The sequence below is a fragment of the Amphiprion ocellaris genome, chromosome 14, assembly GCF_022539595.1.
Source record: "Amphiprion ocellaris isolate individual 3 ecotype Okinawa chromosome 14, ASM2253959v1, whole genome shotgun sequence".
Taxonomy (NCBI): Eukaryota; Metazoa; Chordata; class Actinopteri; family Pomacentridae; genus Amphiprion; species Amphiprion ocellaris.
The window spans coordinates 2451118-2476264 of NC_072779.1; the positions used below are offsets into that span (position 1 = coordinate 2451118).

At 38.9% G+C, this 25147-nt stretch overlaps 2 protein-coding genes, 1 long non-coding RNA gene and 3 other non-coding genes across 6 annotated transcripts; 3 read left to right on the forward strand and 3 right to left on the reverse strand.

Moving 5' to 3' along the window:
- Positions 1-366: 366 nt before the first annotated feature.
- On the reverse strand, positions 367-3138 carry LOC129350470 (uncharacterized). The gene is made up of 3 exons (XR_008603882.1): positions 3006-3138; positions 1806-1925; positions 367-787 (listed from the first exon to the last, which is right to left on the reverse strand). It is a non-coding gene; the product is annotated as an uncharacterized LOC129350470 (long non-coding RNA).
- Positions 640-7275, forward strand: timd4 (T cell immunoglobulin and mucin domain containing 4). Its single transcript, XM_023267575.3, has 8 exons — positions 640-794; positions 1784-1962; positions 3018-3180; positions 3793-3870; positions 4483-4562; positions 4942-5053; positions 6171-6204; positions 7031-7275. The coding sequence occupies exons 1-8, from the start codon at positions 734-736 to the stop codon at positions 7113-7115; spliced, it is 792 nt and encodes a 263-aa protein (XP_023123343.1). The 5' UTR covers positions 640-733; the 3' UTR covers positions 7116-7275.
- A 502-nt stretch (positions 7276-7777) lies between these two features.
- Positions 7778-7849, reverse strand: trnad-guc (transfer RNA aspartic acid (anticodon GUC)). The gene has a single exon. It is a non-coding gene; the product is annotated as a tRNA-Asp (tRNA).
- Positions 7850-8636: 787 nt separating this feature from the next.
- Positions 8637-8709, reverse strand: trnav-cac (transfer RNA valine (anticodon CAC)). The gene has a single exon. It is a non-coding gene; the product is annotated as a tRNA-Val (tRNA).
- A 202-nt stretch (positions 8710-8911) lies between these two features.
- Positions 8912-8984, forward strand: trnav-aac (transfer RNA valine (anticodon AAC)). Its single transcript has one exon. It is a non-coding gene; the product is annotated as a tRNA-Val (tRNA).
- A 6145-nt stretch (positions 8985-15129) lies between these two features.
- On the forward strand, positions 15130-22435 carry hepacamb (hepatic and glial cell adhesion molecule b). Its single transcript, XM_035941860.2, is given in 8 exon segments — positions 15130-15178; positions 15181-15291; positions 16880-17221; positions 20127-20408; positions 20521-20614; positions 20730-20803; positions 20886-20959; positions 21686-22435. Coding segments are annotated over 8 exon segments (1176 nt in total). The 3' UTR covers positions 21836-22435.
- The last annotated feature ends 2712 nt before the right edge of the window (positions 22436-25147 follow it).

Consider the following 25147-nt stretch of genomic DNA (forward strand, 5'->3'; position numbering starts at 1 on the left):
AACTGTATAACACTGTAAACTGTATTATATTAACTATACAACACTGTAAACTGTACTATAGTAACTGTATAACACTGTAAATTGTATTATATTAACTGTATAACACCATAAACTGTATTAGATTAACTATATAACACTGTAAACTGTATTATAGTAACTGTATAACACTGTAAATTGTATTATATTAACTGTGTAACACTTTAAACTGTATTATAGTAACTGTATAACATTGTAAATTGTATTATATTAACTGTATAACACTGTAAACTGTACTATATTAACTGTATAACACTGTAAACTGTATATTAACTATACAACACTGTAAACTGTACTATAGTAACTGTATAACTCTGTAAATTGTATTATATTAACTGTATAACACCATAAACTGTATTATATTAACTATATAACACTGTAAACTGTATTATAGTAACTGTATAACACTGTAAATTGTATTATATTAACTGTATAACACTGTAAACTGTATTATAGTAACTGTACAATGCTGTAAACTGCAGTCTGTCTATAAAAATATCTTCACACACGTTCTTGTGTTGCGAGATTGAATGGCTGGCGAATCAACGGAAACACATTCAGCGAATCACACAAATGCACACAGACACACGACCACACACCAACACAGTGTGTGTCGCCCCTCCTCCCACCTCCGTCACAGACTCACACTGTCCTGTTGTTGTCGTCTGGCTGGACAGTGGACACACTCAGTTACAGGATGGCCGCCGTGTCGCCGGCAACGCCTCAGACCTTCATCACCCTCCTCTTCGTCCTGTCAGGTGAGACACACACTGACATCACAGCCTGCACTCTGATGTCACAGCACGCACTCTGATGTCACAGCAGGCACTCTGATGTCACAGCACGCACTCTGATGTCACAGCACGCACTCTGATGTCACAGCACGCACTCTGATGTCACAGCACGCACTCTGACGTTCAATCTGAAAGCAGCTTTCTATGAAGTCCAGTTGTGACAGCTGGAATGAAACTTATTTGCCTTTTACAAGTTTGTTATATTGTCCATTTGTGGTTGTTTTTTGTTTGTTTTTGGTTTTTTGTGTCTTTGTGGTTTTGTGTCATAATTTTTTTGTCTCTGTATTTGTTTTTATGTCTATCTGTGTTTGGTTTTTGTCTCTATGTGGTTGTTTTGTGTATCTTTGTGGTTGTTTGGCGTGTCTGTGGATGGTTTCTGTCTGTTTGTGGTTGTTTTGTGCATCTTTGTGCGTTATGTGGTTGCTTTACGTCTCTGTAGCTGCTTTATGTCTCTCTGTATTTGTAGCTGGTTTACATCTACTTGCGTCTCTTTGTAGCTGTTTTCCACCTGGACTTGTGTGTAAAATTTCATGTTGCTTTTTCACTGTTGAGTTTATTAAGAAACAGTGCGTTAACAGTTTGTATGTCTTTGTGCTGCTGGCAGACACTTTTCTTTTCATTTACGTTTGTTTTGTGTGTCTCTGTGGTTGTTTTTTCAAGTCTTCGTGGCTGTTTATTGTCTCTGTGGTTGTTTACTGCCTCTTTGTGGTGGTTTGTGTCTCTTTGTGGTTGTTTTTTGTCCGTTTGTTGTCTCCGGCTGTTTGTTCTCTCGCTGTCATTGTTCTTTGGCTCTTTGTGTTTGCCTTGTGGTTGTTTTGTGCATCTTTAGGTGTTGTTTTACGTCTCTGCTGTCATCTCAGTCGCATCATGTCTTAAATTTCATATTACATTTGTGTCTCCTACATGAACTGTCGAGTTTAATAAGAAACGGGGTGGATGTCTTTGTGCTGCAGGCGGACACTTTTCTTCAGTTACCTCTTTTAAAGTCACGGAGGGTGGTGTGGCCTCTCTGTCCTGTCAGTACTCGGTGAAGCGGTTCGGCCTGAGTCGGGTCTGCTGGGGTCGTGGCTGTGGGACGTTCTGGTGCAGCAACATCTTGGTGCAGACGGACGAGAACGGTGTCATCTCCAAGGTCACAAAACAGACACAACACGATGAAAAAGACATGCTAAACAAGAACAACGGAAACACAAAATGACCACAAACAGAGACGTAACAGTGACAAAGACATGCAAAATAAAGAGAAAGACACAAAATTTACAAAAAAGACACTAAATTTTGAATACAGACACAAAATGACCATGCAAGAGACACAGTACGTCCTCAAAGAAACACAAAACAACTTACAAAATTAACACAAAGAGATACAGAGTGACTACAAATAGATGCAGTATGACTGCAGAGACACACAACAAAGACATGCAAAACAAAGACAAAAAAAAATAGACAAGAACAACAGAGACACAAAAGTATGAGGAAGAGACACAAAACAAAGGCAAAGAGGCACAAACAACACAAGAGAGACAGTCATCAGAATGTGACACAAAACAACTTCAGAAACAAACAACTGTGAAATAATCAACAGAACAACTGAAAATAGACACAATAGGTCTACAAAGACACAAAATAACGGACACAAAACAGCTACAAAGAAACACGATACACAATATGTCTACAAATACACACAAAATGACCAAAAAGAAACACAAAACAACTATAAGGCAATACACAACTGCCAAAAAAGCGACACAAAACAAATACAAAAGACACAATAATATTTACAAAGAAACACAGAATGATCACAGAGACACAAAATGACCGCACTTCAGAAACAGTGTGAAAAAAGCGACACAAACAACTACAGACACAATATGCCTACAAAGACACACAAAACGATCATAAAGAGACACAATACAGCAATAAACAAACACAGAATGATCACGAAGATGGACAAAACTACTTTAGAGACACAAAAATGACAAAAAAGCAACACAAAGCAACTAGAAAGAGACACAATATGTCTACAGATGCACAAAGTGACAATAAAAAGATACAAAGTGACCAAAAACAGAGACAAAGTGACTATAAATGGCTGCAAAATGACCACAAAGAGACAAATAATTTGAGTTTTGAGTTTTTCTGTTAATTATCACTAATCTGACTTCAAACCCCGACCTGGTGCTGCAGGTGTCCGACCGGTACCGGCTGACGGGGGATGTCCTGGACGGACAGATGGACCTGGACATCCTGAATGTGAGGCGGACGGACAGCGGGCCGTACTGCTGCAGGGTCGATATCGACGGCATCTTCAACGACAAGAAGGTGATCATGAACCTGAGGGTGGTCAAAGGTGAGTCGGACTGCAGGTCACACGACGGCTGATCGCTGTCCACTGAGAGGTCGTTCCAGAGTCTGAGAGTTCGTGCGGAAACTTAAACACACCTTCCCTGATTCTACCGTCAGTAGCGGTTATGAATTCCAAGTGTAAAATTTATGTGTTTTGTGATGTTTAACTGACATTAACAACAAAATAAAAAGTTGTAAAACAATAAGATGTGCAAAACAGCCACAAATGGATGCAAAACATACAGACACAAAATGACTACGAGACACAAAACAGCCACAAAGAGACACAAAATGACCATGAAGAGACACAAAATGACCATGAAGAGACACAAAATGATTATGAAGACACACAAAATAACTACAAAGCGACACAAAATAACTATGAAGTCATACAAAATAACCACAAAGAGGCACAAAACATTGACATAAAGACACAGTTTGTGTTTTCAGCTGAGTGAGTTTTCAGACGTGTTATTATGGACACAGATTATTGCTGAGACGCTGCTAAAAAGCTCATCTGGGTGGTTTTGTGTCTGAAGTCATTCTTTGATCATATTTGCTGATTTCTCTCTGATTCAGGTTAATTATTCTGGCTAAACTGGTTGCTCTCTTGCAGCTCCGGCCACCAGTCCTCCTCGTACGACAAGCTCAATGGAACCAACGGACCAAGCCACAGAGCCGCCGGCCTCCACAGGTGAGACAAGTTTTACCTGTCTCCATAGACTTACCTTCCAGTACGACAAAACTGCACTCTGTTACGTTTTCAGCCAGGTGACGTTTATATCTGACATCACAAATAAGGTTTCTGATCAACGTGCCATTTATTTTACTGCATTCACTTTACATTTATATATCACAAATCTGTGACGAAACATAAGCAGTCTACAAAGAGACCCAAAGTTACCAAAAAGAGAAACAAAACTATGAAAAAAAGGCACAAAATGGCTTTAAATAGATGCAGAACAACCAGAGACACAAAATGAAAACCAAGACACAAAATTGTGAAGAGACAGAAAATGACCGCCAAGAGACACAAAATTATTTAAAAGAGAAACAAAACTATGAAAAAAAGACACAAAATAACCACCAAGAGACACAAAACTACGTAAGAGACACAAAAAGACCACAAAGAGACACAAAACTGTGAAAAAGAGACACAAAATGACCACCAAGAGACACAAAACTATGTGAAAGAGACACAAAATGACCACAAGAAGTGCCTAAGAGTGCAGTTTACTGTATAGAAACGTACTTTTGTGGAGTTGGGTTGTCCTTTGAGCTCTCTAAGTTTTCTGTCTCCTTCCAGTGAACTGGAAAACCCTGTTGTCGTCTCAGCTGGAGCTCCTGAGGAAGAACTCCACCCTGCTACGCTCCGACGCCGTCGCTGTGAGCCTCCGCCGTCATTTACCTGCCGTTTCATTCCTACATTTAGCACTTTGTATGCGGAAAGTATGATTCAGCCTCATATAAGTCTCTGTCACAGCGCTACTTTACTAGCTACGGCCTAATAATGCTCTGTTTGACCACAAAGACACACAAAATGGGTACAAAGAGATGCAACATCATAACAAAGACACAAAAAATTATGAATACATAACAACCACAAAATCAGACACAAAACTACCACACCGAGATCTAAAGTGGCTACACAGAGACACAACACGAAGACAAGTACTACAGCTGATCTTAGCATCTTGTATATGTATAGAAATGATGTGAGCTGCTGATAATCGGGTGAACTGTTGCTTCTCTCTCTCTGTTTTAGGTGGAGGACTCTCTACCGTCGCTCTCCCTGCAGATCAACGTTCCCATCCTCTCTCTCTCCGTCAGCGTCCTGATGATCCTGGCTGCAGTTTTCCTCTTTTTGGCCTTTAAACGTACGACATCTCATGTATCCTAATTTTCCTTAAGCGTCTGTTTTCATGGTTTAATGCTTCGTGTCGAAGTTGTGTACGTCCTTCACATAACAGCTCAGTCAATTCATCAAACACGATCCAAACCACAACACGAGAAAAAAGTTCAGAGACTGTAAACATCAAAAAACGCAATTTAAATTGAGCTGTCTGTCGTGTCCTTGTGCAGCAATACTCTGCTCCCAGTGCTCCTGTAATGGTTTTAATGCTCTGTAAATATATCAAGCAGCAACTGTGATGAGCTGAAACTGATAAACTGTGTAAAAGCTTGAACTTAATTTTGTGCAAGAACAAGTCACAAGGAGAGAAACATGCATAGGTTGTTCAAGTGTTTCCCCTCAAACATTTGAGAACATTACAGTCGAACTCGGTCTTGACAACATGACGCAAGACACTAGGAAAAACACTCATAGAAAACCACAAAGAGGCACAAAATGGGTCCAGATAGATGCAAAATAATAACAAAGACACTCAAAATCACATGAAATAAATGTATAGAAACCACAGACACACAAAACCATAAAAAAGACATAAAACTACAACATAGAGAAACAATATGTTTACAGAGAGACACAAAATGAAGACAAAGAGACACAAAATGACCACAAAGAGACACAAAATGGGTACAGATAGATGCAAAACAGGAACAAAGACTCACAAAACGACTAGAAATAGAAAGAAAATGACAACAAAGAGACACAAAATGACCATAACGAAACATAAAATTATGAAAAAGAGACACAAAACTATGAAAAAGACACGCAAAATGTCCACAAAGAGACACAAAATGGGTACAGATAGATGCAAAACAAGAGCAAAGACTCACAAAATGACTACAAACCGAAAGAAAAGAACCACAGAGACACAAAACTATAAAAAAGACAATAATTTATGACACAAAGACATAACATGTCTATATACAGACACAAAATGGGTACAGATATATGCAAAATAATAACAGAGACACAAAATGACGACAAATAAATAGATAACAGACACAAAATTAAGAAACACACATTACTGTTTATCTGCAGCGAACTGTGATGGAAATCTGAACACTTAATCTGTTTTTATGCTGCAGGTGGAGTTTACAGAAGAGCCTTAAAGAGTGGCTGGTGAGTTCAGAACAAACTTATTATTATTATTATTATTATTATTATTATTGTTGTTGTTGTTGGGTTTCAGGTGTATGGGGAAGATATTTAACTACTTTCACTGTTGATTATTCTGTCAGTAAGTTTCTTGATTAATCGAGAAAATTGTGAAAAATGTTGATCAGTGTTCACAAAAGATGACAAATGTGTTGTTATAAGTCAAAAATATTCAGTTTGCAGCTATAGTGGGGAAAATAAATTCAAAAATTACTCAAACTGATCAATCAATTTATTTAATATTTGGGAAATAATCGATTAATCTAAAAAGGCATCTTTTTAGATTCGCTGCCACTGAAAACGGTCGTATTTTTGGTTTCTTATTCATAAATGTAGCTGCTGCATAAGAGGAAAGCTGAAATTAAAGTTAAATCATTTTTCTAGAGAATATACTCCACTCTGTTAAAAGTAACTGAATTTTTCCACATTTCCTATATTAAATTACAGAGTAGTATCAATCAGAGAATCAGTAAGTACCGGTATCGGTTAGCAGTATCGGTTAAATCCGAACGATACCCATCCTTAAATGTCATATAGAAGCAAAGAAACCATTAAACATTCACATTTAGGAAACTAGTCACACAATTTCAACATTAAAATACTACTTACATTTATTAATTGACTATTACAACAGCTCAGATTATGGTCTGATTTAAAGAAGCAAAAGATATTTGACGTTTTTCAACTATTTTTCTAAAAAAATGCTAAAATCCATGTAAGAGAACAGCTGCAGTTTATTTCTTGTTTCACGTTCTGACCTGCAGTGTGATGAGTCTCTTTCCTCCTCCAGCTTCTCCTCTGAAGAACCTCCTCACATCATCTATGAGATCCGGATGAGAAGACCCGTCCAGGAGAACATCTACACTCTGGACTAGAGATCCTGCAGCTGGACCACAGAGAGATATGGCATTTACATTTAGAAAGGGAATAAGCTGAGGGAGCGCTACACTCCCTAATTAATGTGCTGCTGCATGTCTGTGCTGTTTACAACGCTGATAATTGTTTAAGTTTATTATTAAAAATGATTGAAATCATGCAGAATTGTCTGTCGTGTTTGTGATCATGTGTGATCATGAAGGACACTGAGAGGCTCAGGCAGCTTCTGAACGGTCTTTCTCTGATTTCAGACTGGATTTAACAGTTTGTTTGTGTGTGTGTGTGTGTGTGGGTGTGTGTGTGTGTGTGTGTGTGTGTGTGTGTGTGTGTGTGTGTGTGTGTGTGTGTGTTTGTGTGTGTGCGTGCATGCGCGCGCGTGTGTGTGTGTCTGTGTTGTAAATTGTGCTGCTGAACTGTACTCTTGCACATCTGAGTCTAAATACCAGTTCCTTTTACTGTTACCGTTGCATTTTTCTCAGTGCAGATAACTGCAGATGAATTGTGACTATCTGTACTTGTAGTTTGAGTTATCTACAGCTTCCGATTAGACTGATGCTTGAGATATTTGCAGCTAGTAAGAATTGTTGAAAGTGTAAAGACATCCTGAGGGAGGGTCAAGGGCAGAAATTTTTTTTTTTTTTTTAAAAACAGAAAATTAAGCCTCCCCGTCGGGGAATCGAACCCCGGTCTCCCGCGTGACAGGCGGGGATACTCACCACTATACTAACGAGGATTGCTCTGACGAAGCAGACGAGCCGTGAGGTTTTATTCGTGAACCGGAAAGTGAGACGCCTGTAAGTAACACGTCCTTTGTGGATGTTCTCAGTCATCCAGGTCATGATAAGTCTCAAGCAAGCATAAGTTATGGCAACTGGACTAACCTCGTGTGAGTCGAAAACGTTTCACCTCTCATCCAAGAGGCTTCTTCAGTTCTGAAAGCCTGGTGGGGAGTACCAGATATTTATCCACCAGGAGGGTGGTGGCAAAAACAAGTGGACAAAGACCCGAAACCAACAGACTCGTTAGGTGTTAATGTGAGTCGTTAGCCTGAGTCGACCGCCCATCAAAGGCCAGAACAAAGGACGTGTTAAGTCTCAAGCAAGCATAAGTTATGGCAACTGGACTAACCTCGTGTGAGTCGAAAACGTTTCACGAGGTTAGTCCAGTTGCCATAACTTATGCTTGCTTGAGACTTAACACGTCCTTTGTTCTGGCCCTTTAAAAAAAAAAAAAAGCAGCTGCAGCATTAGTCAAACTATCTACACTCTGCATGCGAAACTTGGTCATATTGGTCATACAGGTCCTCATTGTGGAGAGAAGTATTGCGAGTGGGAAAGATTAAGAGCGTTCGGGGACGTTAAACGCATATTATACTCCAGTGTGCACAAACTAAACGTGCTCTACACTTTTAGACAAAATCCGCTTACTGTTGTATGCTTGGGAAAAGTAGCCAAAGAAGGAACGGAAAGCTTTAAAAAAAAAAGAGGTAAAAATAAAATAAGTATACGTGAAAAAGAACGTGTTTCCGCCCGGTTTCGAACCGGGGACCTTTCGCGTGTGAGGCGAACGTGATAACCACTACACTACAGAAACCACTGACTGTACACATTCAGACATTCAGACATAATAGTGCACGTACACTGATGTGGCTGCTTCTTTGTGAAATGCTTTTCATTTTAGGAAACCGGCTATTGCTGTTATCTTTTCATCGGCGACGACATTCTTGTATTCCATAGTGCAAGCACTCGGATAAAACCCATTTTTATAAAATTATCTGAAAACCATATGGATGTCGGTTTCCGTAGTGTAGTGGTTATCACGTTCGCCTAACACGCGAAAGGTCCCTGGTTCGAAACCGGGCGGAAACATGTGTTCTTTTTGATCTCTCCTTTACCAACCCCACCATTGAATAAAAACAGAATTTCCACTGAAGACAAGCAGACTGGACACAACACTGTTGATTCAAAACAGACAAAAACAGAACAATCCTCTCACTGGTACAAAGTTAATTTAAGTCTACAAATATGAATGGACAATATGACCTCAGTGTCAGTCTTTTTGTAACTGAGTACCAGTCAGTTTTAAAGTTCAGTTGATTTCAACAGCTTTCTGATAACATTTAAATCATTTCATGGACTCACATCAAGCTAACAGACTGGAGCTTCAAGGTAGCCTCAAGGTTCGAAGGTCTGCAGTCAATTAAGTCACTTAAATTGAAGCCGCAACCCTAAAATGGCGGCGTTCTTTATTCACTTTACTACCGAGAGAAACTCCACCACGTCTGCTGCTTCCCGTGTCGTTTCACACAAAGAAAACCAACTAAACAGATAAAATAAAACCTTTCCATGCTGTCTTACATCAGCTGCTTGTAATTTCAATTCAATTTTTCAATTCAATTTTATTTATATAGCGCCAATTACAGTCAAATTGTCTCGAGACGCTTTTCTATTGTTCATTTATCTTAATAACAAGGAAATAACGCCCTTATTTACACATTCAACTCACCACATCTGTATTTAAAGGTGGAAGAAAACACAACCTCCAGCAGCGTAAACAGAAAATGAACCAAAAATCTTCCAAAAACTGATTCATATTCCTCAAAATTCTTCTTTACTCTTATTTTGTGTGTTTCTTCACTTTTTAACTGCTGTCTGTTTTTGTTTTCTTCCTGTTTTTCTTGTCGCTACCACGAGGGGTCGCTGCAGTTACACTAATCAGTTTGTTAAAGGAACAGTGCACAAAATAAAATAACATTCACCACTTTAACGGCTTTTAATGACAACTTCACGTCAATTTAACTCCCTTACATTATATTTGTGATTTGTTTAACCTTTTAACTCAGGTTATATATGACTGTCATGGAAATGTGGTGGGAAAACTTATAGGTAGATTTAGTATTTCCTGATTGCTGTTGAACACAACCAGAGACTTAGGTGAACTCATCCCATGGACCAGACCACTGTTGCCTCTAAGCTGCGCGCGTGCGCAATTGCGCACTGCTGACGGTCTCCGCGCACAGAAAATCTGCGCTGCGCTCAAAAAAAAAATCCAACCTAAATTGTAAATAAAATAAAGACGTAACAATTCATTCTGTGCTATTTTTTAATGTGAGTCAGTGAGTGACCGGTGACTGGCTGCTGCAGCCAATGATGCGATTCACATACGTATTTACCATAGACTGTATATAATGGTATTTACGCAGCTAATCAACGTCAGGCGTCCTTATGTGCAGCCACCATTGTTCTCATAGATGAGTAGATAGGACACGCCCCTTTAGCTGCGTGCTACAGCGAGGCTAAGCTAGTGGGGGAAAAGTTTCAGTGTATTCCGTTGATGTAGACGGCGTGAAAACGGAAACAACAAGTATGCCGTCTCACTGTGCTTCATACAGTTACACACTGCGTCGTACGATTGAGACAAGGAAACTTGGAATGACTTTTCATAGGTAAGAATAGTTTTTGGCTCTTTTTTCATTATGAAATCTTGTTGAGAGCTTCCAGTCTATGAGAGCTAACTAGTTAGCCACTAGCAAAACGCTAAGGCGAGCTAGCAGAAACTCGGGAAAACCCTCGAGACTCGAGGAACTCATCTTGACTCGAAGAACTCGTGGGGCGGGGGAATATTTTGTCTGTTTAATAGAGTTAAACATTAAATACAATTAAATTATATTAAACAGACAAAATATTGAATGAGATAATTCAACAAGATACAATACATGTCATTATGAAATTAAACAAAATTTTTCAAATACAAATATTCAAAATTACAGATAAAATATTTTTGATAATTAAACATTCAAAAAATACAATTAAACAAGAAGAATGTTAAACATTTAAAAAAATACAAAACATTTAATTAGAATATTAAACCTTTAAAAATACAAAACATTTAATTAAAAAATTAAATGTTTAATTAGAAAATTGCATCTTAAAGACAATAAAACTTCAAATAGTAATTAAACAGAAAATACAATGAAGCATTTAAAAAGAAAATTAAACATTAAAAGGTGGTAAAACATTTAAAAAGAAAAACCTTCAAGATTTAATCGAAAAATTAAATATTGGGAAAGAAAAAAATTCAGTTTTGTTTAATTTCATAATTACATGTATTGTATCTTGTTGAATTATCTCATTCAATATTTTTTCTGTTTAATAGAATTTAATTGTATTTAATGTTTAACTATATTAAACAGACAAAATATTGAATGAGATAATTCAACAAGATACAATACATGTAATTATGAAATTAAGCAAAATTTTTCGAATACAAATATTCAAAATTACAGATAAAATATTTTCAATAATTAAACATTCAAAACATACTTTTTAATAATAAACCTTTTTAAAAATTTTATTGTATTAATTTTTTTTTCCCTTTGATTTAATTGCTTTTTGTTATGTAGTTTATTTCTTTAATCTTTTTCTGTCAAGATTTTAACCCCAACCTTAAAAATGAAATAAACCCTTAAATCACAATGAAAATACTTCTGTTGTCACAATCATGAGTTAGTCAATTATTCAGTTTATCAATTCAACTTTATTTGTTTAGCACCTTTTACACAGATGACAAAACTAAACAAGCAAAAAGAAAAAAAAAACTATGCTAAAACTATGATTAAAAGTCAAAAACATTTTTAAAAAAGATTTAACATGGTAATAAAATATGTTGTGTCCAGGGGATGGAGGGAGTTTATTGAAGTCTTCTTGGGCTCACATAGGAAATCATTTAAAATATAAACTTGATATTCAGTCTAAGGAAACTGGAAACTGCAGAGCAACAGAAGAACCAACAATATCTCCTGTTTTCTCCTTTAATGAGTCGACTCTTCTTGTGCTTTCAGACCAAAGAACTACAGACTCTTCACAACCTGCTCAAACTCTTGGTACAGGACCTCACCACACGGGTCAAGAAGGTTTCTGTCTCATTTCTACTCTGAAGCTCACCTTCTCCTGCTCAAACTGCTGACAAATGTTTCTGCTGCTCTAAAGTCAGGTCTCCAGAACTTCCTAAAAACTCTCAAAGTCTCTTCTGCTGCAGGTTGCTTTGTAGAACTGTTCTAGAAAACCTCACTAAACCACATGGAGGGGCCTCAAGATAGTCGTCCAAATGAAACCTTACAAAAACCAAACTAGCACAACCCAAACGCTAAAGTCTCCTGCAGCCTACCAGAGAACCTCTGAGAACAGAGAATCAGGACAGGAACTCTTACCTTCTGGACAACCAACGTTGGTTCACAAACAAGAATACACAATGTGTCTGACCAGAAACCTCTGAAGACTCACTACAGCCAAGATAAAGACACAACTCAGCTGCAGCAAATCCACTACTCACTGCACACTTTAGCACCATGTGCTAACTGTGGCTAAAGAACCACATTTACCAAGACAACTATCCAGTACAAAGCCCTAAAACACACCAAGAAACACATTAAAGATGATTTTACTGCTGGAAGCTGCAAGCCAACGCCTAAAGAACAAATGAAAGCAACGGAACCAAACCCAATTCACTGGTGAAGAGAGACAGAGGAAATGTTTGTCTGCAGCTAAATAAAGCAGGAAGACACTGAGCTGCTCAGGTGTTCCTGATAACACCAAGCTGCTCAGGTGTTCCTGATAACACCAAGCAGCCACCTGGACATCCAATAGGAACACAGCTTACTGGAAGTCCAGAGGGCTGGCTTAGTGAAGGAAATTTAGTTTAAAGTTGAAGCAGAAAGTTAACAAAGAAAGTTGAAAACCACCTTCTGATACCTGAAATCTCTGAGTTTTCACACAAAGAACACCTGAACATGTCAAACTGGTTCCATAGTAGAACCATCATTGTAAAAATGTCATACTATGGTGTGTTGCTCCAAAAACATTAGGACCTGGCTGTCAGGGGACAAACATGTAAGAAACATGAGAACAGAGAGAACCCAACCAGTAGGTCACAGTTTATCATCATCTAATCATCTCCTGAAGTCCATATGGTGAGAGACATCAGTATCTGGTTGTTCATTTACCAGAGGATGCTTATAATCATGCTGATGTGGTCTGTACTCTACAGTATTTTAGTGACTCAATAAATGCCTAAGTTGTTTTTTTTAAAATGCTTTTTAGTTTTTAATAAACATTTAACAGCCTATATGTAATCAATAAATGGCCTTTGCCTATCTTAAGAAAAATTCACTCAGAACTCTGATATGTTAACAGTACTAAATAAATCAATAAATACATGCATACACACAAAAATAAGTTAATACATTAACTGTGTTAAGATTTAGATTTTAAAAAAAGTTGTTTATGTTTTTGCAGAATCCAGTATTGCTCACTGGTTGGTCATTACATTTTGTTAGTTTGATTTCACTGTTTAAAATGATGCCACCTCTTTTCAGACAGAACCTGTGATAATAAAACAATACAAAATTTTTAGTTCCGTGTTAATAAAGCACTTAAAGCTTTAAGTATGGCTAAATGCTTTTTTCAAAATTAAATATATCACTCCTTAGGCGGTAGTGGCCCCAAGTTCAGTAAAGTTGGAAAGATATTCACAGATTCAGACTTCCAGCATCAATAACTCATTAGATATAGGTTGTCAAAACATAAACGGTGCCTCTTTCCCATTGTTGCAAGGCAGACAATGTGCTACAAGCCCAGTTTTATCAAAAGTAGCTGTCTTTCAAGCTACAGGAATAACATTGGTGTCTATGGAGTGAACAGGGTCCGTCTGCAATTTGCAAAACCACTGCAACAGTAAAGAGAGACAAATATTCAATAACTTCACTCTGATACATTGTAGTGTCACTAAAATCACTGCAGCCTTCAACTGGCTCCTGTTGACAAAGTGTTTTAACAGAAATGTAAATGCTGTAATTTGATTCTTTTAATGAACCATGTAACTTGAATGGATGTGATGCTGGTGTGACCACAGTGCACACGTCTGATGTTGCTCACAGTGGTCCAAGGGACGCTCAGGGAGTTTGTGTGTTTGCTCACACTCAGACTGAAAAATTACAGGGAACATTGGACCAGACCCTGATGGAAGTTATTTAAATCACCTGTGGCATCATGGTTGACTTTTGTCTCTGCTTGATGGTTGCCACATGTGGACCTCTGTGACTCTGAGGAAGGTGATGCAGTCAGGATTGTTAGTCCATGGGCCAGACCCAAAATTTCCAGTATCGGTACCCCTCAAGGTGACCAATTCTTATGGTATTTTTAACTTGCTATAGGTCTCTAGTTTGCATTTTGATATGATAGCCGTTGCACATTCACAGCTTAATATCTGTTATCACTTGTTTAATGGACACAATGAAAGGGTCCGAGCAAAAAGTCCCATCAACGCGACAGGACAGAATTATCCTGTCAAAAAAATCAACCAAAATCCAGCAAATTTCGCTGGAGTTTGGTTGAGGGTTTTTTTTGTGAATGTTCTTAAACATTTTTAATATTTCTGTTTTTCCACCAAAAAATGTTCAAAGATTTTCCAAAAATGTGGACATCAGAAGTTTCACTGTGAAAATATACTTTTCTTCCCCCACATTTTCAAACTTTAAAACGGGTCAATTTGACCTGCAGGACAACACAAGGGTTAAAACTGGCTGCAAGAATTAAATAAGAAAACCTTCGTAAATCACAAGTATGTTTTTCACAAATGTCTTCTGAAGGTTGTGTGTTTACGTATGGGACTGAATGATGCTCTCACCAACTCTCCCCTTCAGTCAAAATATTCAGTATCTTTACTGAATACATTCATGCTCAACAGGGGATGTTATTTTTCCTCTGGGGCCATCTTCACTTAAACTTTACAAGTTAAACTCCATGTGAAAGACAAGAAAATCATGCACGTTTAAACACTGCTGCCTTCATTTTGTTGGGTGATGGGCGCTCAAGTCCCTCAAACTTTATTTTCTCCAATAAAAATATTAAGATAGCTAAAGTGACAAAGTGAACATCCAGACACACCTACTTTTGTCCAGCTTCTGCTGCTGCTTCTGAGAACAACATGTACTCAGTCCCAGCAGAGTGTGAATGAATGACTGTGTCCTCCATCCTGCCCAGAGTCGCAAATCGTGCTGCTTGTCTGGGAGCAAAAAAAGCCTGAGACCCAAGATGAAGGCAGAGAAGGAGGCTGCTGCAAAAGCCAAAATAATTCACCAGATTTTATCGCTCGTATGTCTCGGACTCTTCAATTCAGGTATGTCACTTTATTTATTTTTTTTTTGCATTGAATTTGCATTAAAATTAGCTGCACAAGTATCAAATAACAATAATTCATGCATGGTGCCAGGAAAATGTTGCAAAGATGAATTTTATTTGTAGTTTATAATGTAGGAGATAAGTTTGGTTGTTTGCATGTTTTAGTTTAAGTATGAGGGATTTAAAAAATGATAAATATCATATGATGTCAGACTAACTTTTTGCAGGATGAAACAATCAGAGGATGCTTCCAGTCAATTTTGAAAATTAAAAACACTAAAAAATTAAAAATAAACATTAAAATTGAGAAAACAACTACAGAGGCAGCTGTGCTTTTATGATAGCAAACTGGGGGCTCGACGAAACGGCAAACTGTCTTTATTCAAATTCAAATAGAACATGATTTATGGTCATTTGTGGAGTGTTTTGCATAATATGACGCATTCACTGTCACTAAAGTTTATTAATTCAGATTGAAGTAAAGTTAAATTGGCAATTACTTGAAAACTGAATGTCACAACAGCCACAAAGATGCCATTTGTTGTCGGGGTGTTGGATTGCTGTAGACTATGTGGGTGTTTTTACAGTCCAGCACCCACTCCTTTGTAAGTAATCCTGTAACTGTGCCTACAGGCTGTACCAGAACCAGTGTTTTCACATGTTTTCAGCTGTGGCTGTGTGTCATCACTGTCCTGCCATTGTTGTGGTGAGCAGCAGAGTCACTGAGCTGCTCTGTTTCTGCACAGCTAGCATGGCGTCTGGATCGCTCCCAGTGCGCTTTTCATGAACTGCCAAGAAGGAAATTTGAACAAACAATCCCCACTTTTGTTGGCTCACGCCGGCCCATCCCAGAGGCTGACAGCTGTTGCCATGGTGATGTGGATCTGCCATGAAAATGGGCTCCGGTGTGTGGCGGTGGCGGGGCGTGGTGCCCACATCACGCATGTTCCACAGTGATACAGTAGTTCATCTTCATCTAATGACCAGATCACTGACTGTAGGCGGAACAACGCTGACGTGCACGGCTGAGTGTACATGCACGAGTGTTTACAGTTCATAAAAGTGACTCGAGCTCTGTTTATGTGCAAATCACTTTCATTTTGGATGATTCCTCAGTTCACCATGCACTTGTGTTCAGGGAGTTGTGTGTTCTTTATCACATTCATGCAGCGATTTGTATTGAAGATTGCATAGAGAAAGCGAGCAGCTGAGGTTAACAAAGTTTAGTACTGAGACATGCGTTACTTCTATTATTGACGGACTGGCTTGATCAAAGGGGTCATTATGACGAGGGGATTAATCGAATAGGTTCTTTGTCTGGTCAATGGGGCTCTTTTACTGAGAGAAACCATATGTTGAGTTTTCACAAACAACCACGAACCTATAGAAGTGAGCTCAAAATGTTCCTCTGTGAGGTTCATACTGGCTCAGAATTCTCCATCTGGCAGTCCATAGTGCCTGATCAGACACTGTCTTCTCTGTAATAAAATTATTATTATACAAACAAGATGGTGTAAGCGGATGTTTCCCCTTCAGCTGCACATCATGGATGTCTGAGAAAACTTCTCCTCTGTGTTTCTGTGCAGGTGAAGTTCTGGCGGTGAACATGACGATCCCCAACACTCTGATCCGAGGCTCAGTAGGAGGCGAAGCTCTTCTGTCCATCAGCTACAGCAGCTTCAGCATCGACCCGCCAGTCATCAAGTGGCAGCTCCAGAGAGAGAAGTCCATCACCGTGGTCCAGTCGATTGGAACCGACATCATCGGGACCCTGAGGCCTGACTACCGAGACCGAATCCTGGTGTTTGAGAACGGGACTCTGCTTCTCCACAACCTCAGACCCTCTGATGATGGAACTTATGACGTGGAGATCTCCATCACGGATGATACGTTTCCAGGAGAAGGCAGCATCACACTCACTGTGGACGGTACGAGGACCAGTTCTCTTGTATGGTTCTTTAATGGTACCTAATCATTCGTCTGTCTCTGATTCGAAGTTCTGAGTAATCCCCAGGTTTGATTATTGACATCTGGAGTCACATTTAAACTAATAAGTGTTGTGTTCATGGAGACAAACCGGATGGACTTTACATTTTATTTGGAATTTGTTATAGTTGTGTCATTTTGCTGCACATTTATTCACAGTAGAATCTATTTATGCTCAGAGAAGAAGCTGCAAATATGTTCAGTCTATAGGATCTTGCAGACATGCAGTTGTCCTCTAAGTTCAGGAGTTTCACCTGAAGGGCTGCAGGTTACAGCGATTTCTGGAGCCAGTTTGATGTCCAGTGAATCCTACAGTAGAGACAGTGTTCAGCCTTTACTTAAAGAAATCATGGTTCACTCACCTTAGTTTCACACCAAACACATATTTCTACAAGAAAAGAATTCATTCTAACTGTATAAGGTTTTCCAGCTTACTGGACAGATTCCAAGATCTTACGCATCCTCTGAGGTATTTTCTGTTTGGCTGATAAAGCTTGTGTTCAGGTTGTAGGTGGGTGAAGTTATGCTGGGAATCATGAGGTCACTGGACTCCATGAATTAATGGCTGGGTTCCATTTGGCTGAGCTGGAATTCTGTTTGTTGCACAGCAGAAAAAAAGAAACTAAAGGGACTTCATGAGGCTGAAAGTCAACCCACTGTCTGGAAATGCTGTAGTCAACATCAGTTTAACCATTTATTTGTTTTTAAGTGTTAACAGAAACACTACAGACCTTTTTTTTTTTTTTTTTTTTTTTTATCAGAATGAGGCAATACCAGTCATGTGAAAAGGGTTTTTGTCTGTGATGGGATTTTGTTCACTTGCAACACAGAGAAGTCAGTTTAAGTTACACAGGGGGTAGACAGTGCTGTTTTGTGATGAATTTAAATAGAGGCCAAACTGCAAGCACAAATAGGCACAGTGGTGGTTTTGGAAATCACTTATTAAGCTTGAATAAGATTAAATCAGTTCCTTTAACAGTGACAAAGAGGTCAACTAAACATGCAAATAGAGCTTCAAGTCATCTGAAAACAAGCTTTTTTTAAAAACTGAAATTATCTTTTAGGAGTGCAGTATGACTGAATTAACAACAGTGTTTTGGGAATGTTTGATGGAGGAGTGCAGATTTCTTTGTTTTGAGCCTCCTTGTATCTTCCATCCTCCTGCCCAGAATCAAATCTCAGCATTTTATCATGAAGGACATCTCATTTAAATTCTCCACAAGGACAGAGGAGGTTTGCTGCAGGAGATTTAATAATAATAACACTGATGATTAACTTTATTTATGTTTTCAAAACACATTGCAACACACTTCACATCAGCAGCAAATGAATCATCAAGTATAAAAGGCAGGGAAAAAAACTGATTTATTCGATATTTAAAAAAGCAATGAAGGTAAAGCGATAAAATATATTTAATAAGTTCAAGAATATGGGTGAGGATGTCTGTTTATGATACAAGTATAGAATCAGTGCTGCCACCAGAGAAGTCTGAGTGAAGGTCACCTGTGTCTTCAAAAAGAGTAGGAGGGAACAAAAATGTTGTAAAGGAGCCAGTCAGTGTCTGGAGGAGCTTTTCTTCCTACTCGGCTGCAGAGAATCTTCTTCCAACTGATGCTAAAACCAATTCAACAAAGATCTGCAATGCGTCAAATGTCAGTAATTTTCTAAATATCACTACTTCATAACACAATCCAGGTTGTATTTTCACACTTGAGACTTACTTTCAACTTACATTCAATAACATGGTACGGACCCAATGGAGAAAAATCTATTACTAGTAATATAATTTATTTAAAACTTCATTCTAGCTGTCCAACACGAGGCATCTGAAGGCAAAATCCAACATTACTGCAAGTAAAGTTTTGCAGTATGAAGGATTTCTCATTTTCTCTCATCACAACTTAAAAGAAACTGCAGATTTTCTGCTTTGTTCACGTTTAAAGGTAGTACAACTGCATGTTAGCTCAGCAGTGGTGAAGGTTGTATTTTCTAAAAACAGACCCCAGTTAAAGCATGAATAATGCAACTAAAATAGGGCCTAAGATGGACAGAAGCAGTAGAGGAGTAAGTCGTTACTGAAATCTGTGGTGCAGAGAATTAAACCAACTTGGTTTATAGACTTTAACATCATCCTTGAAGAGTTGCAGGAATGCAAGTTTAAAAAAAAAAACAAAAAAAAACATAGAAATGCAAGAGTCAAATAATATTCAAGAAAGATATAAAATTAGATGACAATAAACAGAAAAGAAGACATTTTATGTTAGCCAAATGAGCAATATTTTCAAGTTTTGTAAATGTGGGTTACTAATTCACACTGTAAAAACAACTATGAAAGAAAAGTGCAAAAACAACCACATAATCTAAGAATTTAACCATCTTATGAGAATACAGTAAATTTGTTTTTAATTTTACATGTTCTACTATTAATTTTGATAAATCCCATTTACACGGTGGGAAAATGACTGTATTTTCATGAGATTGATATTTTCTGTCTTTTTTGACACTGACATTTGCTAAAAAATTACCTTTTTCTCAACATTTTTTTGTTTGTTTTTCTACACTAACTGTTTAACTATCACTGTTGGATCTCCAGCTTGTAGGTTTATTTTAATATGTAAGGATAAACTGATGCATGAGGAACCATAACAGGCACAATCATCACTGAAACCAAACTAAATTCCACCTCGAACACATAATGTTGTACTTTGCTTCATGTTATCATACGGCATCAAACATGAAGAACAGCATGTTTATTTATCTTTTTGTCAGTTTTTTACAGCATCAAACATGAAGAACAGCATGATTATTCCTCTTCTTTGTCTCAATATTAAAATCTCTTCCATCCAGAGTCCATATCCAGGCCCTACGTCCACATAGAGTCCTCGTCGGTGCTGGAGCTCAGTGAGAACGTCGTCCTCAACTGTTCCCATGACAACGGAACCAGAACCACGTACAGGTGGTTCAAAGGTGGGAAGCCGCTGACCAATGAGACGAGGTTCGTGTTGTCTCCCGACCAGAAGCTGCTGACCATCCTGAGGGTGCTGATGAAAGATGACGACGTCTACAGCTGCACTGTGGAGAATCCTGTTGGAAACGTGACCAGTTTGCCCATCAGACTGACTGTGTACAGTGAGTGATCAGAGTTAAACTAAGCAGTAACCAAACAAGGTGACAAAGCAGCCGATCTTTTATCTAAATAATGAATGTTGTTCTTTATCTGTAATTCTGTGAATCCTTCCAGGAAGAAGTTCCCTCTATATCATCCTCTCCACTGGAGGCATCTTCCTCCTCATTACCTTGGTGACAGTTTGTGCCTGCTGGACGCCTTCCAAAAAGTAAGACTCACTGTTAGGGTTTGAAATCAACCATCAATGGAACAAGATAGATTTTTTAAAGGATGCGTTTAAATATAAACAAACATTACAATATTAATGCATTTTGTCATCTTAGGCCCAAACATCCACCTAGAAAACCTCTGCCCAGGTTTTATGATCACCCTCCTCGCACACCAATCAGTCACATAGGTAAACAGTTGTTTTCTGTTTTATCTTTTTGTTGTTGTCGTTGTGCTTGAACGACAGTCCAGTGTTTGGTGCTTTTCCACAGATGATATGCTTCCAAAAATGACGGAGCATAATGGGGTTAATGCAGTAACTTCACTTTACATCCTCCAACAAAAGGTAAGTCTTTCATCCACATGCTGATTTAGCCAGTTTGCACTGCAGATGACCTAAAAATGTGCTCTGTACAGTATAAAATATTATGATATAAGTTTTAATGTCAGAAATCCTACTATATGGTGCACTAGCGACATTATTTCTCAATTTATGACACTCCAAATATTGCTCCACAGATTGGTGCAAAGAAAACGGTACAAAAACCATCATAACCTCAACTTCTTTAAGTATTTTTAACTTAAAACTAATGTTACCCATGGCCCTAGATTTTATACACAGCCAACTTAATCAATATTCACTACTTTTAACGAAAATCAGTTAAACTGAAGATGACCAAAAAATGAGCACAAACATATACATAATCACAAAAACACACAAAATGACCAAAAAAATGACATAAAATGACCATAGAAAAACACAAAATGATTCAGTGATACAGATAATTATCGTATAAAGACACAAAGTGACGAAAGACACACAAAGTAACTACAAAAAATTGCAAAATGACCACAAAAACACCTAAAATTACCACAAACACACTGAAAACGGCCACAAAGATACACAAAATAACCACAAAAATACCTAAAATGCCCACAAAATGGGCTGAAAATGACCAAAAAATAAACAAAATGAGCACAGAGAAACAAAAGATATATTCCATGGACTTCAAAATCCTTTCATTATATATTGACCCCTGTATTTGTGATCTGATGTCATCCTGTTTTGTAGGATCCCTCCACAGACGACTCCTCCAGTAACAGTATTGGATCTCCGTCTGAATTTGACAACCCTCCCTACTACTCTACTCCCCCAAAGTACACCAGACCTCTCGCCCAGTCGAATGGATCTCCTGCTCGGACCTCACTTCGATACACCTGAACACTCAGATGTTTAAAGTCTCCACAACACAGCGAGCGCCAAGTCACAGCGTCCTCACGTGTCCTGATTCTGATTCTCTACCTGGAGTTTGAGAAACTGTAATTTCAACCACTGGCTGCCTCTGATTGAGATGTTTTAAGGTTTAGCAGCTCAGCCTGGGGAGGAACATGAAGGCAGACAAGTTTATAACTGACTTTGAAGACTGTATTTGGGTTTGCCACTGATGTTCTTGGTCACTGGACTACCAAAATCGGGGTTAATGTGTGATAAAGAAAATGCCGGGTGAGTTTCAGAAGTGCGACTCTTTTATGTGTGATGTTTTCTGTAGCCTTCAGTGAAAATCTCGTGAAATAATGTATATTAGAGTTTTAGTTCTACTAGATGATTAAATGGTGTTTTCAGTATAAATAGAGGCAGAGCCATGTTGGAGAGGGCACCATGGTATTAGAATTTTATACCTACTTTAATAAAAATGTGAAGTCTTCTTTTTGCTCTATTTCTATATTTTTCTTGATGTGCTTTGATCAGTGCTGATACTGACAATGGCAAGTGTAGATTGTCTTCCACCAATTCCAGTGAATAAAAACCTTTTACACTTTCTGTGAGATACTGTTGTGAACTAAACTAACTGGCCCGGTTTCCCATACAGGGATTAAGTCCTAGTTCTTGACTAAATCACCTTGTAAACCAGGACTCACTGAAATGGCCTTCTCAGACATGCATTACATTAGTCTCAGACTTGTCCTAGTCTTGAGTTAAATAGTCTCCTTTCTTGAAGGAAGATTAGAGCTAATCCAGGTCTAAATCAAGACTTAAATTCAGAGTAAAGGATGTAGGTCTCATGGTGAAAATCAGTGACCTCAACTACATCAGTGATGCTGAAAGACCACCACTAATACAAGAAAGAAGATAGCTCAGAGACAGAAGTAACTGAATGAATTTGATGCTACAGATTTTCATGAACGTTTTCATACCTACAAACACAATGCAGCTGAGATCTTTTGTTTGCTTCAGACAAAGCTTTCAAGCGACCCAATGACGGAACTACTACTACTACTACTACTACTACTACTACTACTACTACTACCTCTTTCCTTACAAACACTTATTCCCTAGAGGCTTGTGGTGCAGGAAGTACGACAGCAAAAGGAAGCAGACTGGTGCACAAAAGCCATCAGGCGAAGCAAGGCAGTGGATGACATGGGAAGGAGTGGAAACAAGGAAGATCTCTTGGCATGAGCTGTGGGATACGGAGACGTTTAGAGCAAGCTTCATCATCAAGGTGGCCTATGATGTCCTACCATCACCGAAGAACCTCAACCAATGGTATGGTGAAGACCCTACATGCTCACTCTGCCTGACTCCAGCTACACTCAAACACATCTTAGTGAGCTGCAAGGCCAGCCTCGCTCAAGGCCGTTACACCTGGCGGTACAACCAGGTGGTAAAGTGTCTGGCACTAGTGCTGGAAATGCAGCGGATGAGTGTTCACGATCTTCCACCCACGTCCACCTGATGGCAAGAAACAGCATTTGTCCTGGAGGGTGAGGGTCCTCTTGGGCGGGCCCATCTCAGCTGCCCAGGATCTGGGCAGTTGAGAGGGGCTTGTGATTGGAGGATGCTGGTAGACCTGGACCAAAAGCTCTGCTTCCCACCTGAGAGCGCAGGTCGTGACCAGACCTGGTGCTATGGTCAGCTTTACTTAGACATGTTTACATCATTGAGCTCACAGTACCCTGGGAGAGCTCAGTAGAGGAGGCCGATGAGTGCAAGAAGCTGAGGTAAATGGAGCTTGCTGCCGATGCAAAACAGTGAGGCTGGAAGGTGAGGGTCTGACCAGTCAAAGTAGGCTGCAGAGGATTCGTAGCTACCTCCACATCCAGGCTTCTCCAGGAGATGGGAGTACGTGGGAAGGCCCACCGACAGGAGATCAAGGACCTCTCCAGAGTTGCTGAAAAGGGAAGTCAGTGGCTGTAGATGAAGAGAAAGGACTCCACCTGGGCCTTCAGGTGAGTAGACGGCATCTAGAGGGTGAACCTGGGATTCACTGCTGTACCCTCTGGAGATGTCGTGGGCCTATCAGCAAAACACAGATGAAGGAGGGCACCCACTTGATAACCCAGAAGATGAACTCACTCACTGGACCATCCCAGAGTCTTAGGTGTCTCATGTATGCAAGAAGGGATATCAACATCTAGTCCTACACAACAGATTTACATATAAACGTACCTGTCTGCTGGTTAATTAATTACAAAAGCACTTGGAGGCAGGGACTTCATAGCACATGCATACTCCCAAGTTATTGTAGGATCATATTCTACATTTTTATATATAATGTCTATCTATTATGTTAACAAACATCAAGATATCCCAAGTAAATGGAGACCACACCATGGAACGTCTAAACAAGGAAAGTTTATTCATCAAGTAAACAAAAGACTATTTTTTCCCCCCAAAAACCTACATGTTCATAGCACCACAGCTGATATCAGACAGAACTGTCGTATGATGTCAAACAGCTGTCAACTCAACTCTGTAGAATCCACAACCATAATGGCGCAGCTCATTTCAAGTTGTAGATTCAAGCTGCTCTTCATACTTTTGGCCACCAGATGCCACCAAAGAAAACTGTGTATAGAAGCTTCAAGTAATGAACCCTTTTTCCGATACAAGCTTCAGAAAGCTTCATTTGGTCATCACTACTAATTGGCCCGGTTTCCCGTACAGGGATTGAGCTCTAGTTCTCGACTAAATCACATTATAAACCAGGACTCACTAAAATGGTCTCAGACATGGACTAAAATAGTCTCAGACTTGTCTTAGTCTCGAGTTAAATAATTTCCTTTCTTGACAGGAGACCAGAGCTAACCCAGGTCTAAGTCAAGACTAAACTTCAGAGTAAAGGCTGTAGGCCTCACAGTGAAAATGGACTACCTTGAGTACATTAATGAAGCTGAAAGACCACCACCAAGACCAGAAAGAAGATAGCTCAGAGATAGAAGTAACCTGCTGAATGAGTTTGTGTTTTCATACGTACAAACACAATGCAGCTGAGATCTTTTGTTTGCTTCAGACAAAGCTTTCCTGTGCCTCAGTGAGGGGAACTTCCACACCTCCCTCCTTACAGGTACTTATCACCTTGAGCTTTTTGGCATATGGAACCTTCTGACCCACCAACTGATTATTGCAATGAGCCACATGTTCCCATGGCAGAAGTAGCCAATGATGAAACTGGACACATTTACAGAGACACCTTTGCTTTGCAGCACTTTTCATTAAATAAATAAAAAAAAAAACAAAAAAAAAAAAACA